General features: G+C 47.0%; 1 protein-coding gene across 9 annotated transcripts in view; it reads left to right on the top strand.

The window, feature by feature from the left end:
- CCDC66 (coiled-coil domain containing 66) overlaps positions 1 to 12,669 on the top strand; it is a 57,646-nt gene extending 44,977 nt beyond the window's left edge. For 8 of the 9 annotated variants that reach the window (XM_039910224.1, XM_039910221.1, XM_039910225.1 and 5 more), the window contains 2 exons: positions 3,861 to 3,991; positions 12,476 to 12,669. In XM_039910224.1, the coding sequence (XP_039766158.1) occupies positions 3,861 to 3,991; positions 12,476 to 12,577 (233 nt within the window). In that variant the 3' untranslated portion in view covers positions 12,578 to 12,669. The remainder of the gene's footprint in view (positions 1 to 3,860; positions 3,992 to 12,475) is intronic. The other variant, XM_039910226.1, reaches the window with a different exon arrangement.
- The last annotated feature ends 990 nt before the right edge of the window (positions 12,670 to 13,659 follow it).

Genomic DNA, 13,659 nt, shown 5'->3' with positions numbered 1-13,659 from the left:
AAAGCCCTAAGCAGTTGGGCTCGACTGGTTACAACAATCTATTGCCTGTAAATCAAACATTTTATTAAGCTAAATTCAGGATTGTCAGGCCTTGGTTCTTCAATAACTTAATTACCAGCTAAAGAATTAGGCCAGGAGATTTCAAACTACTTTTCCCACTTTTAGGAAAAGGAGGCAGGAAAAACCCCTCCAGTTCATAGGAAACTCCAGGAAAGCATAAGAGGGGCTGCAGTTTCCATTCAGAGAAGCGTTTCCTGATCGGAGTAGATCAGCCCTGCTAGGACTCTAGTATACTGCAGAATCACTCCCAAGGAACAGACATCGATGGGACTAGGTGTAATGAATTGTCACGTGGCCCTTTTCCTCCTTCCATCTACTTTGTGCCACTTGAATTTTCTTTTGCTCAAAAATGACTTCCACTGTAGAGGAGAAACTGTGTGATCTAGTGGATAGAGCATGGACTTGGAAGACAGAAGGACCAAAATTCTAATCCTGGCTCTGCCACTTGTCTGCTGTGTGACCTTGGGCAAGTCACTTAACTTCTGTGCCTCAGTTACCTCATCTGTAAAATGGCGATTAAGACTCTGAGCCCCTTGTGGGACATGGACTGTGTTGAACCTGAGTAACTGGTATTTGCCCCAGAGCTTAGTACTGGAGAAGCAGTGTGGCCAAGTGAAAAGAGCACAAGCTTGGGAGTCAGAGGTCGTGGGTTCTAATCCCGGCTCTGCCATTACATTACATTATCAGCTGTGTGACTTTGGGCAAGTCACTTAACTTCTCTGTGCCTCAGTTACTTCATCTGTAAAATGGGGATTAAGGCTGTGAGCCCCACATGGGACAACCTGATTACCTTGTATCTACCCCAGCGCTTAGAACAGTGTTTAGCATATAATAAGCACTCAACAAATACCATAATTATTATTATTATTATAGTAAGCACTTAAATACCATTTTAAAAGAAAAATAAAAGAAGCTTCCATAATAACTTTTCATTCAAACTGCATAATGAAAGGAAGCTATAAAAGAACAGAGTGGCCAGTACACTCTACACATTTGATGAGAGAGACGGTTCGTTTAGAGTGTGAGGACGAACCATGCAGTGAGAGTACAAAGAAGGAAAGAAGGGAAGGAGGGAGAGAAATGTGAGAGGGCACCCAAGACTATCTTGTATAGTGTTCTTTCCTAAGCACCTAGTACAGGGTGCCTTACTCGGTAGATGCTCAAGTGAGTTAGCTTACCTTCTCTGCTGCGTTGTCGCCATCTCCTCCTCCTCCATCTTCTCTTCTGGTCTTTATTCCTAGGGGCCCCTAAGCCACTCTGTGCCCCCTCCCTGCCTAAGTGCCACTGCCACTATTGATTACGGTAGCGGGTGGACAGCAGCAATGCCAGGCAGGAAAAGGGTGCCGTACTTCTAGAAGGCTAATCCTTATAGACAGAAAAGCTGGGGGTGAGAGTAACCCTCTGGCCTGGTCCCCATGCCCAGTGAGGATGACCAGAACTCCACAGACCCTGGGGGCAGAAGGTAGAGGTAGAAGCTCCAAAGGACAGGGCAGGCTAGCAACAGCCAGGCAACCCAGAGGGGCCAAGTCCCTCCTGGAGCGAATGGCTCCTGCGCCTATGGGAAATAGCAAAAAATTAGGACTTCACATTTTGGGAAGACAAAGGAGTGAATTTGGGCTGGTGGGCCAGTGGCGGGGGGCAGGGGCAGTTGAGAAATGATACGATAGACGCTTACAAAAAAAAAAAGATTTGAAAGGGGTGGATAAGATGACCACCACATCCCACCATACTAGAACAAGGAAACACCCCTTGAGGGTTGTGGATTCACAGCTAATACAAGAAACCATTTTCACACTAGGAAGTGATCATTTGGAGTAAGGTACCGCAGTTTTTCTGTCAGGTGTAGCTCACTTACCCATGGTCAGTATTCTCACCGTGCCAGACAGGCCCCAAGCATTCCGAACCCATCTTGAAGTGTGACTGATTGACATGGAAACACCTTTCTTCAGAACACTGTAATCTTCAAGGAACCTGGAATCTATTGGACCCAGGGCTAACCCAGGCCCAAATAGAAAACGTAAAGCCTGGCTGGAAGAAGGGGCACCTACTGGCCAGTCTGCTAAATATGAACCATTATTATTATTATTGTTATATTCGTTAAGCGCTTATTCTATGCCAAGCACTGCTAAGTGCTTGCATTACAAAGTGTAGTCACTAGTCCTATAATGTGAGAATTTTTCCAAACCCCACATTAAAGGAAGACTTGCAATGCTGTACCTGCTAGGTCCAATACCACCCACTTGGGCATACACAATTTCTAACAACAACCTGCTGTATCCAGATATGCTTGGTGCTGGTGGACAGGTTTCTAGCCAGCATGCAAAGTGAAAACATGTCTTATGGCAGACAAGAGAGCCAACTTTTCATTTTGAACACGAGAATGAACTGGAGGACAGAGCACCGAGAGATGAGATGTGAAGGGGGAAGGAAGGAAAAAGGGGGGGGGGTGAATTAAACGGGGAGGAGGATGAGCAAAGAACACATACTCCCTCTTTTTTCCACTGCCGCTTTTGGGTCCTTACTGGGTTCAGGTGGCTGAGGGAGAAGGGACAGAGAATGATGCATCGGGGCTCCTGCATTGTGGGAGCATCTGGCTAAAAAGCAGCAGTTAAACACACACACCCAGGGAAAAAAGTCTGCCCATCAGGGATCTGACATAAGCCGCGTGGCTTAGTAGAAAGAGCACAGGCTTGGGAGTCAGAGGTTGTGGGTTTTAATTCTGGTTCTGCCACTTGTGTGCTGTGTGACCTTGGGTAAGTCACTTAACTTCTCTGTGCCTCAGTTACCTCATCTGTAAAAATGGGGATTAAAAAATGGGAGCCCCATGTGGGACAATCTGATTACCCTGTATCTACCCCAGTGCTTAGAAGAGTGCTTGGCACATAGTAAGCACTTAACAGATACCAATATTATTATTATTATAAGCCGCCACAATACAGGCATTGAGCCACAAAAGCACTGCATGCTTGGCTATGCAGGTTGTGGCTGTGGGCCTTTAAAGGATGTCATGGGGGCCCAAGCTCTAGTGTGGGTCTGTAGCCATGGCCCCTCCTGACAAACAGGAGGAACTGTCCATGACTTAGCTTGCTCGTTGGGCAAGGTCTCTCACATCCACGGGGACCAACAGTCATCTTCCTTGCCCAGTGCGCTGCCCTCCCACAGGGGCTCCCGCTCGGCCAGCCCACCTTTGGCACCGTTACTGCTTCCTGATGACTATGGCAGATCAAGTGGGGCTCACCTTTCCAGGTGCTACCAAGTCACCAACAGCCCCAACTTGCCCTGCCACGCAGTGATGATGAATGGTGGGAATCCCACAGTTCACCAGACCACACCCCTCCATCAGAGAAGAGATACACCTTCTTGGCTCTTCCTACGGCCTCTTTGCAGTTCTGATGGGGAGGGTGGGTTAGCTACAGCTAAAGGCATCTCCTCTGTGCGGCTAACCCCATGTGGGGCCATTACCCCCCATATTCCCATCCATTCTGCCACCGAATATGTTGGCAGAGCCAAAGCACCTGACTACATAATGTCAACTTCTGGAAAATCGGTTGCACTAAAATTTACTGGAAAAAAAAATATCAATGATTGTGGAATAATGTCTACATAGGCAGAATTCTATTGAAACTGAATTATTCTCATAGGAAATAGTTTTGAGATTTTATATAAAATGCACTCCCTGAGAAAGCATTGTATCTTGATGTTAAAAACTTCATAATTCTAATTAGATTCTTATAAGTGAAACAATGTTGATCCATTGTGTCAAGTTCTTATTGTTATTAATATTATTATTTTTAATCTAGCTTTACATTCTGGCCACATACGACAGCTATTTAGCTCTGATCATGTGAGAGATCCACTTCTGAATCCTAGTTTGGTGAAAAACAGAGACAGGCAGCAAGCAATTCTAAAGGGACTATCAGAACTGAGACAGGTATGAACTACAGCTTTCAAGTATGCACGTATGACTTCTTATGATTTTACATTACATATTTACTGAACACGTATTGTGTGCAGGACCTGTAGTAAGCATTTCTCCTTTCCTTCTACTATACTTTCTCAGCCCCTATCCTTAATAATTATGGTATTTCTCCTTTCCTTCTACTATACTTTCTCAGCCCCTATCCTTAGGGAGCTTGCAATCTAATGAACACAGGAAGGAAACCCCATGGAACAAATACATGTTAAGTGACATCTGAATCAATGATGTAAAGTTAATCAAAAGTATTTGCTGAGTGCTCATGTGCTGGCTCTGTACTAAGCACTTGGGGACCTTAGACCAATAGTTAGTGGACACTATCCCTATTCTTGTGGCACCAACAATCTAGCAGGGGGACATACACTAATATAAAAAATGGAAGGTAGGGAGTAGGTATGTATTTTATGTACATATAAATTTATATATATATATATATATGTTTGTGTATAATAATAATAATGGTATTTTTTAAGCGCTTACTATGTGCCAGGCACTGAAATAAACAATGGGGTGGGTACCAGCAAATCGGGTTAGACACAGTCCCTGTCCCATGTGGGGCTCGCAGTCTCAATTCCCATTTCTCAGGTGAGGTAAATGAGGCCCAGAGAAGCAAAATGACTTGCCCAAGGTCACACAGCAGACAAGTGGCAGAGCAGGGATTAGAACCCATGACTAAGCAGTTTGGCTTAGTGGAAAGAGCAAGAGCATGGGAGTCAGAGGTCATGGGTTCTAATCCTGGCTCCACCACTTGTCAGCTGTGTGACTTTGGGCAAGCCACTTAACTTCTCTGTGCCTCAGTTACCTCATCTGTAAAGTGGGGATTAAGACTGAGAGTCCCACATGGGCCAACCTGATTACCTTGTATCTATCCTAGCACTTAGAACAGTGCTTGGCACATAATAAGCACTTAACAAATACTATTATTATTATTATTATTACAATTATTATTCTGACTCCCAGATCTGTGGCTTAAATGGCAGGATACAAAAGTTAACATTTACAAAAGGGCTACAGGTGGTTGTAACAAGTTTGTCACTGGTAGCGGGGAGATTTATCATGTGGAGAATAAGAGAAGAGAATTTGATCAGGGAAGGCTTTCTGGTGATTATTATGAAATTTGTTAAACACTTACCATGTGCCAACCACCATGCTATGCCCCAAGGAAAGTACAGTGTAATTCGGTAGGACTCAATTGTCTGATGTGGAACGCACAGTTTAAGAGGGAGGAAGATCAGGTATCTTACCCCCATTTTATAAAATAGGAACCTGGGGCCCATAGAAATGAAGTAACTTGCTCAGGGTCATATAGCAGCTCAGTGCCAGAGCTGGGACTAGAACCCAGGTCTTCTAACTTCCAGTCCCATGCACTTATGATTTCAGAAGGGCTTTGAAGATAGGGGGACCTGTGGGTTAGTCATTTTGAAGAGGGACAGCATGATCAAGGAGAGCAGGAGAGATGAAAATGAGGCAGTGAGTAGATTAACTTGAGAGGAATGGAAAAGTGTGGGTACGGTGGAAGAAGAGAGTGGGAATAAGTAGGAGAGAAGAGTCCCTTAAAATTAACGGTCAGGAGTTTGTTCTTATTGGATAGCCACTGAAGATTTTTGAGGAGCTGGTAGACATCTGATAAAAAAAAGTTTTAGAAAAACAAGCCAACCAGCAGAATGTAGTATGGACTGGAAAGGAAAGCGGCTGGAGGTGTGAAGGCATCAAGGCCATGGGGAGGCCGATACAGTAAAGACGGAATATATGATAAGGGTCTGGTCCAGCATGGTAGCTAATTAGGCGGACAGGAAAAAGTGGGTTTGACAGATGTTAGAGAAAAAACCAGAAAGATTTACCAACAGACCAAATAAAACTGTAGAAAGAGAGGAGATGAACAAATAATCCCATGCTGTGGTTGCAGGCTTCAGAAAAGGGGAAGATGGCATTGTCAACCCACTTGGGAAAGTTAGGTGGAGGAGAGGATCTGTGAAGAAAGATCAGGAATTACATTTTCGACATATTACGTTTAAGTTACCAGCAGGTCAGGCATGCGGAAGGAAAATTCATTAGACTAGCTGAAGTCTATTTCTCCATTATATTGTGTAGTTACTAATAAACAAAAGACAATCACAACAAACCTCTGTTACTTGGATCTTGCCTACCACAAACCTATACTTACATTTTCAACTTACTTTTTCACACCAGTCCATCTTTGGGAGACATAAAACTCCTTTATCACTTTATCCTTTATCCCTTGCTTTTCAAATGCAAAGGCATGTAGCCAGGAAAACTTTCCAGAACATAGTAGTAGTAGTAAGTGGCATATATTGGGCACTGTACTAAGCACTGGGGTGAATATAATCAGTAGCATTTATTGAGTTCCCACTATGTGCAGAGCATTGTATTAAGCACTTGAGGGAGTGCAATAGAGTTAGTAGACACAAACCCTGCCCTCAGCTTACATTTTAGCTGAGGAGACAGAAACAAAAATAATTTATAGATAGAAGGAAAAGTATATATGTAGGTGAGTGGGTGCTTAAGTGGTAAGGTAAGACAATGTGTACAAAACTGCTAGAGGGGCTGTCTGCAAACAAGTGTATGAGTGGCTTGAAAGTGTTGCAATTGTAGTTAGGAGGGTATAACTTGGGAGAAGAGAAATTAATTAGGGAATGCCTCCTGGAGGAAATGAGATTCTCAGAAGCGCCTGAAGGCACATCTCCAAGAGGCCTTCCCTGACTAAACCCTCATTTCCTTTTCTCCCACTCCCTTCTGTGTCACCTTGATTTGCTCCCTTTATAACCCACCACCTGCCACAGCACTTATGTACGTAACCATACATTAATATTATCAGTCTCCCCCCTAGGCTGTAAACTTGTTGTGGGCAGGGAATGTCTGCTATATTGTCCTCTCCCAAGTACTTAGTACAGTGCTCTGCACACAGTAAGCACTCAATAAATGATTGATTGATTATAAGGAGAACAATGTTCCATTAGGTATAAAGGGGAAGAAAATTCCAGGCAAGTGGTAGTGGGGAGGACAGGGAGAAATGAGAATAGGCTGACAAATGAGAGAGAGTTCTCTTCTCCATACTTCCCCCTCTTTCTAGGGTACAGAGCAAAGGCATAGCTTCCGCTAGCCACACCAAAATGATCCACTGGGAGTTGGTGTGAGTAGTAAAAATGCTATTTGAGCACTCAAGCTCTTGGGGGGTACAACAGAAGCAACAGTCACATTCTCTGGCCACAAAGAGTTTATAATCTAATGGGAGAGCCAGACAAACATTTACAAATAGTGTAAGCAAATAGAAAGAACAAGCATTAGCTAGGGAGCAACTAAGGAAGTAGCCCGGGGCTGTTGGTGTCAGAGGACCTGGGTTCATTCATTCATTCAATAGTATTTATTGAGCGCTTACTATGTGCAGAGCACTGTACTAAGCGCTTGGGATGAACAAGTCGGCAACAGATAGAGACAGTCCCTGCCGTTTGACGGGCTTACAGTCTAATCGGGGGAGACGGACAGACAAGAACAATGGCAATAAAATCCTGCCACTGCTACTTGTCTGGGGTATGACCTTAAGCATGTCACTTAACTTCTCTGTGCCTCAGTTTCCTCCTCTGTAAAACAGGGATTCAATACCTGTTCTCCCTCCTACTTAGAATATGGGCCTTGTGTGGGACAGAGACTATGTCCAACCTGATTCATTTGTATGTTCCGTAGCACTTAGTATACTGCTTGGCACTTAAATACCAGTTATCATTATTATTACTGTCATAATTAACACAGAGGCCTAGTGGGAAGAGTGGGGTTCTGAGTTCTAACCTCTGCTCTGCTAGTTGCTTGCTGTGGCCTTGGGCAAGTCACTTCTCCAGGCCTCCATTTCCTCATCTGTAAAATGGTGGTTCAGTTCCTACCCTGAGAAGCAGCGTGGCCTAATGGATAGAGCACAGGCCTGGGAGTCAGAGGGACCTGGGTTCTAATCCTGGCTCCACCACTTGTCTGCTGTGTAAACTTGGGCAAGTTACTTCACTTCTCTGTGCCTCAGTTCCATCATCTGTAAAACAAGATTAAGACTCTGAGTCCTATGTTGGACAGGGACTGTGTCCAACCCGATTAGCTTGTACCTACCCCAGCACTTGGAACGGTGCCTGGCACATACCATAAAAAATAACATTTTTTATACACCACTATTATTATTATTATTCTCCCTCTACTTAGACTGTGAGCCCTGCTACTTACCTCATATGTTACTTTAGGCATGTCACTTAACTTCTCTGTGCCTCAGTTTCCTCATCTGTAAAGTGGGGATTCAGTACCTGTTCTCCCTCCTACTTAGACTATGAACCCTGTGTGGGACAGAGACTGTGTCCAACCTGATTCATTTGTATCTTCCGTAGCACGTAGTATAGTGCTTGGCACATAATAAGCACTTAAATATCATCATTATTACTACTGTTATAATTAACACAGAAGCTTATATTGGTTATACTGTGGGCAGGGGATGTGTCTATTTGCTGTATTGTACTCTCCAAAGTGCTTAGTACAGTGCTCTGCACACAGTAAATGCTCAATAAATACGATTGAATGAAGTACTGGGGGGTGGCCATTGGGATGTTGATAATTAAATCAAGGAAGGTGGGATCTTGAAGGACTTTGAAAGAGGGCCAAGGACCCACAGATGTAGGGGAGGGGATTATCGGGAGCAAGGTTCACTCGTTCTAAGGTGTGTTGGGGAACAGCGGGTGAGGAAAGCTGTTAGGAAAGATGGGGAGAGCTGACTGGGGAGCTGTAAAGCCACTGCTGAGGAGATGGGTTTGGGAAAAGTAGTAGCAGTAAGTATTGGCAGTGTGAGAACCCCACTTTACCAGCGCTACCCCTCTTCCCCCTCCCCCTACTCTTCCCCCCACCAAACCCCCTCTTCACCCCCTCCCCCCTTCTCTCTTCCCCACCCTTGCCCCATCCCAGTCCTCTTGTCCCACCGCCACCCCTCATCCCCCTCTCCTCGTCCAGGGCCCCGCCACCTCCTTCCCATCCAAACCCTCCCCTCCCCCCGCCCTTCCCCCCCTCCTCCCCTTGCACCCACAGCTACTTTCAAGTGTGGCCTCTGGAACCCCCGCTCTGTTACAGGCAAGCTACCTTTCATCCATGACCTTTTCCTCTCCCGCTCTCTCCTCCTCCTCGCCCTTCGGAAACGTGGCTCTCTCCCGAAGACACGGTCTCCGCCGCCGCTCTCTCCGACGGAGGCCTCTCCTTCTCCCACTCCCCCAGACTCACCGGTAAGGGAGGAGGCGTCGGCTTCCTCCTCTCGCCCCGATGCCGCTTCCGCACTATCCCTCCTCCCCCCTCCCTCTCCTTCCCCTCCTTCGAAGCCCATATCATTCGCCTCTACCACCCACTCCAGTTACTTGTCGCCGTCATCTACCGCCCTCCCGGTCCCACCTCCGACTTCTTCAACCACCTTGACCCCTTTCTCACCTTCCTCCTCTCCTTCTCTCTGCCCACTCTGATCCTTGGAGACTTCAACATCCATACGGATGTACCCGACGACTCCTCTACCGCCCGCCTGCTATCCCTCCTCGACTCTGCCGACCTCCTCCTCCACCATACCGCGCCCACTCACCGACTCGGTCACACCCTCGATCTTGTCATCTCCTACCGCTGCACTATCTCCTCACTCACCAACTCTGAAATCCCTCTCTCGGACCATAACCTTCTCACCTGCCTCATCTCTCACACTCCCTCCCCCTGCAAATCTTCGCTACTGCCCCACAGAGACCTCCGCTCTCTCGATCCCATCCGTCTTTCCAATAGCATCTCTCCTCACCTTGCCGCCCTGTTCTCTCTTCCCACTCTCGACGATCAGGTCTCCGCTCTCAACTCCACCCTCTCTACTCATCTCGACTTTCTCGCCCCCCTTTCCCTCCGCCGCTCTCGCGCCACTAACCCACAGCCCTGGATCACCTCCTCCGTCCGCCTCCTACGCTCCTATGCTCGAGCTGCCGAGCGCTGCTGGCGAAAGTCCAAGCACCAAGCCGACCTCACACACTTCAAATTTATCCTTTCCTGCCTTAACTCTGCCCTCTCCTCCGCCAGGCAAAGCTTCTTCTCCTCCCTCATCGACACCCATGCCCGTCACCCCCGCCGATTGTTCCGGACCTTTAACTCTCTCCTTAGGCCCCCTGTTCCTCCCCCTCCCCCATCTCTCACCCCTAATGATCTGGCCACCTATTTCCTCACGAAAATCAACACGATCAGGTCTGAGCTCCCCAAAGTCACCCCTCCGCCTCTCCCCTCCCCCCCAGCAACCCCCTCCCCTACTTTCCCATCCTTCCCTGCAGTATCCTCAGAGGAGATCTCCTCCCTCCTCGCAAGTGCCACCCCCTCCACCTGCGCCTCGGACCCCATTCCCTCTCACCTTCTTAAAACCATCGCCCCTGCCCTCCTCCCTTCCTTAACTTCTATTTTTAACCACTCAATCTCCAAGGGCTCCTTCCCCTCTGCCTTCAAACACGCCCACGTCTCCCCCATCCTAAAAAAACCCGCTCTTGACCCCACTTCCCCCTCCAGTTATCGTCCTATCTCCCTACTACCCTTCCTTTCCAAAATCTTAGAACGAGTCGTCTACAATCGATGCCTAGAATTCCTTAACTCCCATTCTCTCCTAGACCCCCTCCAATCTGGCTTCCGTCCCCTCCACTCTACCGAGACTGCTCTCTCTAAGGTCACCCGTGACCTCCTTCTTGCCAAATCCAATGGCTCCTACTCCATTCTGATCCTCCTTGACCTCTCTGCTGCCTTTGACACTGTCGACCATCCCTCCTCCTCCATACCTTATCTCACCTTGGCTTCACGGACTCTGTCCTCTCCTGGTTCTCCTCTTACCTCTCTGGCCGATCATTCTCGGTCTCCTACGCTGGAGCCTCCTCCCCCTCCCATCCTTTAACTGTTGGAGTTCCTCAAGGGTCAGTTCTTGGCCCTCTTCTGTTCTCCATTTACACTCACTCCCTCGGTGAACTCATCCGCTCTCACAGCTTTGACTACCATCTCTACGCAGATGACACGCAGATCTACATCTCCGCCCCTGTCCTCTCCCCCTCCCTTCAGGCTCGCATCTCCTCCTGCCTCCAGGACGTCTCCACCTGGATGTCGGCCCGCCACCTAAAACTCAACATGAGCAAGACTGAGCTCCTCATCTTCCCTCCCAAGCCCGGTCCGCTCCCAGACTTCTCCATCACCGTGGATGGCACGACCATCCTTCCCGTCCCGCAGGCCCGCAATCTCGGTGTCATCCTTGACTCGTCCCTCTCGTTCACCCCACACATCCTATCCGTTACCAAGACCTGCCGGTTTCACCTCTACAATATCGCCAAGATCCACCCTTTCCTCTCCACCCAAACGGCTACCTTACTATTACGGGCTCTCGTTATATCCCGGCTAGACTACTGTGTCAGCCTTCTCTCTGACCTCCCTTCCTCCTCTCTCGCCCCGCTCCGGTCTATTCTTCACTCCGCTGCCCGGCTCATCTTCCTGCAGAAACGATTTGGGCATGTCACTCCCCTTCTTAAACAACTCCAGTGGTTGCCTATCGACCTCCGCTCCAAACAAAAACTCCTCACTCTAGGCTTCAAGGCTCTCCATCACCTTGCCCCTTCCTACCTCTCCTCCCTTCTCTCTTTCTACCGCCCACCCCGCACGCTCCGCTCCTCTGCCGCCCACCTCCTCACCGTCCCTCGGTCTCGCCTATCCCGCCGTCGACCCCTGGGTCACGTCCTCCCGCGGTCCTGGAACGCCCTCCCTCCTCACCTCCGCCAAACTGATTCTCTTTCCCTCTTCAAAACCTTACTTAAAAATCACCTCCTCCAAGAGGCCTCCCCAGACTGAGCTCCTCTTCCCCCTCTACTCCCTCTGCCATCCCCCCTTTACCTCTCCGCAGCTAAAGCCTCATTTTCCCCTTTTCCCTCTGCTCCTCCACCTCTCCCTTCCCATCCCCACAGCACTGTACTCATCCGCTCAACTGTATATATTTTCGTTACCCTATTTATTTTGTTAATGAATTGTACATCGCCTTGATTCTATTTAGTTGCCATTGTTTTTACGAGATGTTCTTCCCCTTGATGCTGTTTAGTGCCATTGTTCTTGTCTGTCCGTCTCCCCCGATTAGACTGTAAGCCCGTCAAACGGCAGGGACTGTCTCTATCTGTTGCCGACTTGTTCATCCCAAGCGCTTAGTACAGTGCTCTGCACATAGTAAGCGCTCAATAAATACTATTGAATGAATGAAGAGAGGCTGGAGGCTAATCACGATTTGACAGAGGCTTGAACCTGGGTTTTTGCAATCTGCGCCCCATTAACATAAGAACATAAGTAGTGAGAAATACCACCTCTGGGTCAGGAGTGGATCCAGTCCCATATGCTGTCACTTTTGCTACCATTCTAATAACATCACTATCATTTCAGGGTCTACTCCAGAAGCAGAAGGAGTTGGAAACTAGTCTCAGTGCCACAAGTGCAAGTAAAGAAAATCTTGGCTTCTTACATCAGTGTTCAAAAAAGTATTAATGGACATGTGTGGTTTTGGTCCCGGTACATCAAAATTTGGTTCAGATTGTGAAACATGAAACTGTATAATAAAACATTTTGGGTCAGGTCTATTTTAAGAAATCATTTTTATTGAAACCAAAGCATGTTAAGTATTCATGGATATGGTCATTTTAAAACAGGGAATGGTGTATTACTGAGAAGAGCTTATAGACTATCTTCATGCCATACAACCAGGAAAAGTCCTTAATAATAATAATGGTGGTTTTTGTTAAGTGCTTATTCTGTGTGTGTGTGTGTGTGTGTGTTTTCTATACTACTCACCATATATACTTGTGTAGTTGCCCCACTTTTTGCTACATTAAAACACAGGTGGGGCAATTTCACAGGTCCTATAAGACTGAAGTCTAGCAATAGAGGAAGAAAGAAGCGATAGGTAAGAGGGAATTTTGCATGTCTTCCTCCTACTGCACTTTCCCAAATGTTGCAAACAATAGGCATACCAGGAATTAACTCGCCCTTCCTGTTACATTTTCTCCATCTCACCCTTCTCCCCCCGCCCCTGGCTCAGCACTGCCTTCACGGCTTAGTCAATCCCCATCGGGCTACGGGGCTGGGCCAGGTCAGAGGAAACCCAGGGAGCAACTGGAGTCACTGCACCCCTTTCCTGCCACTTCTGATGCGCAAGCTGTCTCTTGCTGATTCTCCTTATGACTGTAGTGGGCAGCAGCACCAAAGAGAAAATAAGCACAACATCTTTACTTTGGGAAAATATACTACGTTACAAAATTAGCAAAACTTCACGGTTCATATTTCCTACAGAGTAAAAGGACAGGCAATTATATGGTACCAAAAATAATCTTTTATTTCCTCCCCCCAAATCAGGGTGGAGCAATTACGCAATAGAGGCAATAAATGAGTAAATGTGTCCATTTTCTCTGAAATTTCTATAGCATTACAAAACTTTCATAGGATTTAATCAGATGTCGATTACACACAAAAACGTTGATTTTTCAGAACTCCCACAGATTTCTGCATCTGATCTCACCTCCATTCTTGTCCTATTTTTCCATCGGTAAAATGAAGACCAAATATAAAAAGCA

The sequence above is a fragment of the Ornithorhynchus anatinus genome, chromosome X1, assembly GCF_004115215.2.
Source record: "Ornithorhynchus anatinus isolate Pmale09 chromosome X1, mOrnAna1.pri.v4, whole genome shotgun sequence".
In the NCBI taxonomy this organism is placed as follows: domain Eukaryota; kingdom Metazoa; phylum Chordata; class Mammalia; order Monotremata; family Ornithorhynchidae; genus Ornithorhynchus; species Ornithorhynchus anatinus.
This window is presented reverse-complemented; position numbering and strand designations above follow the sequence as displayed.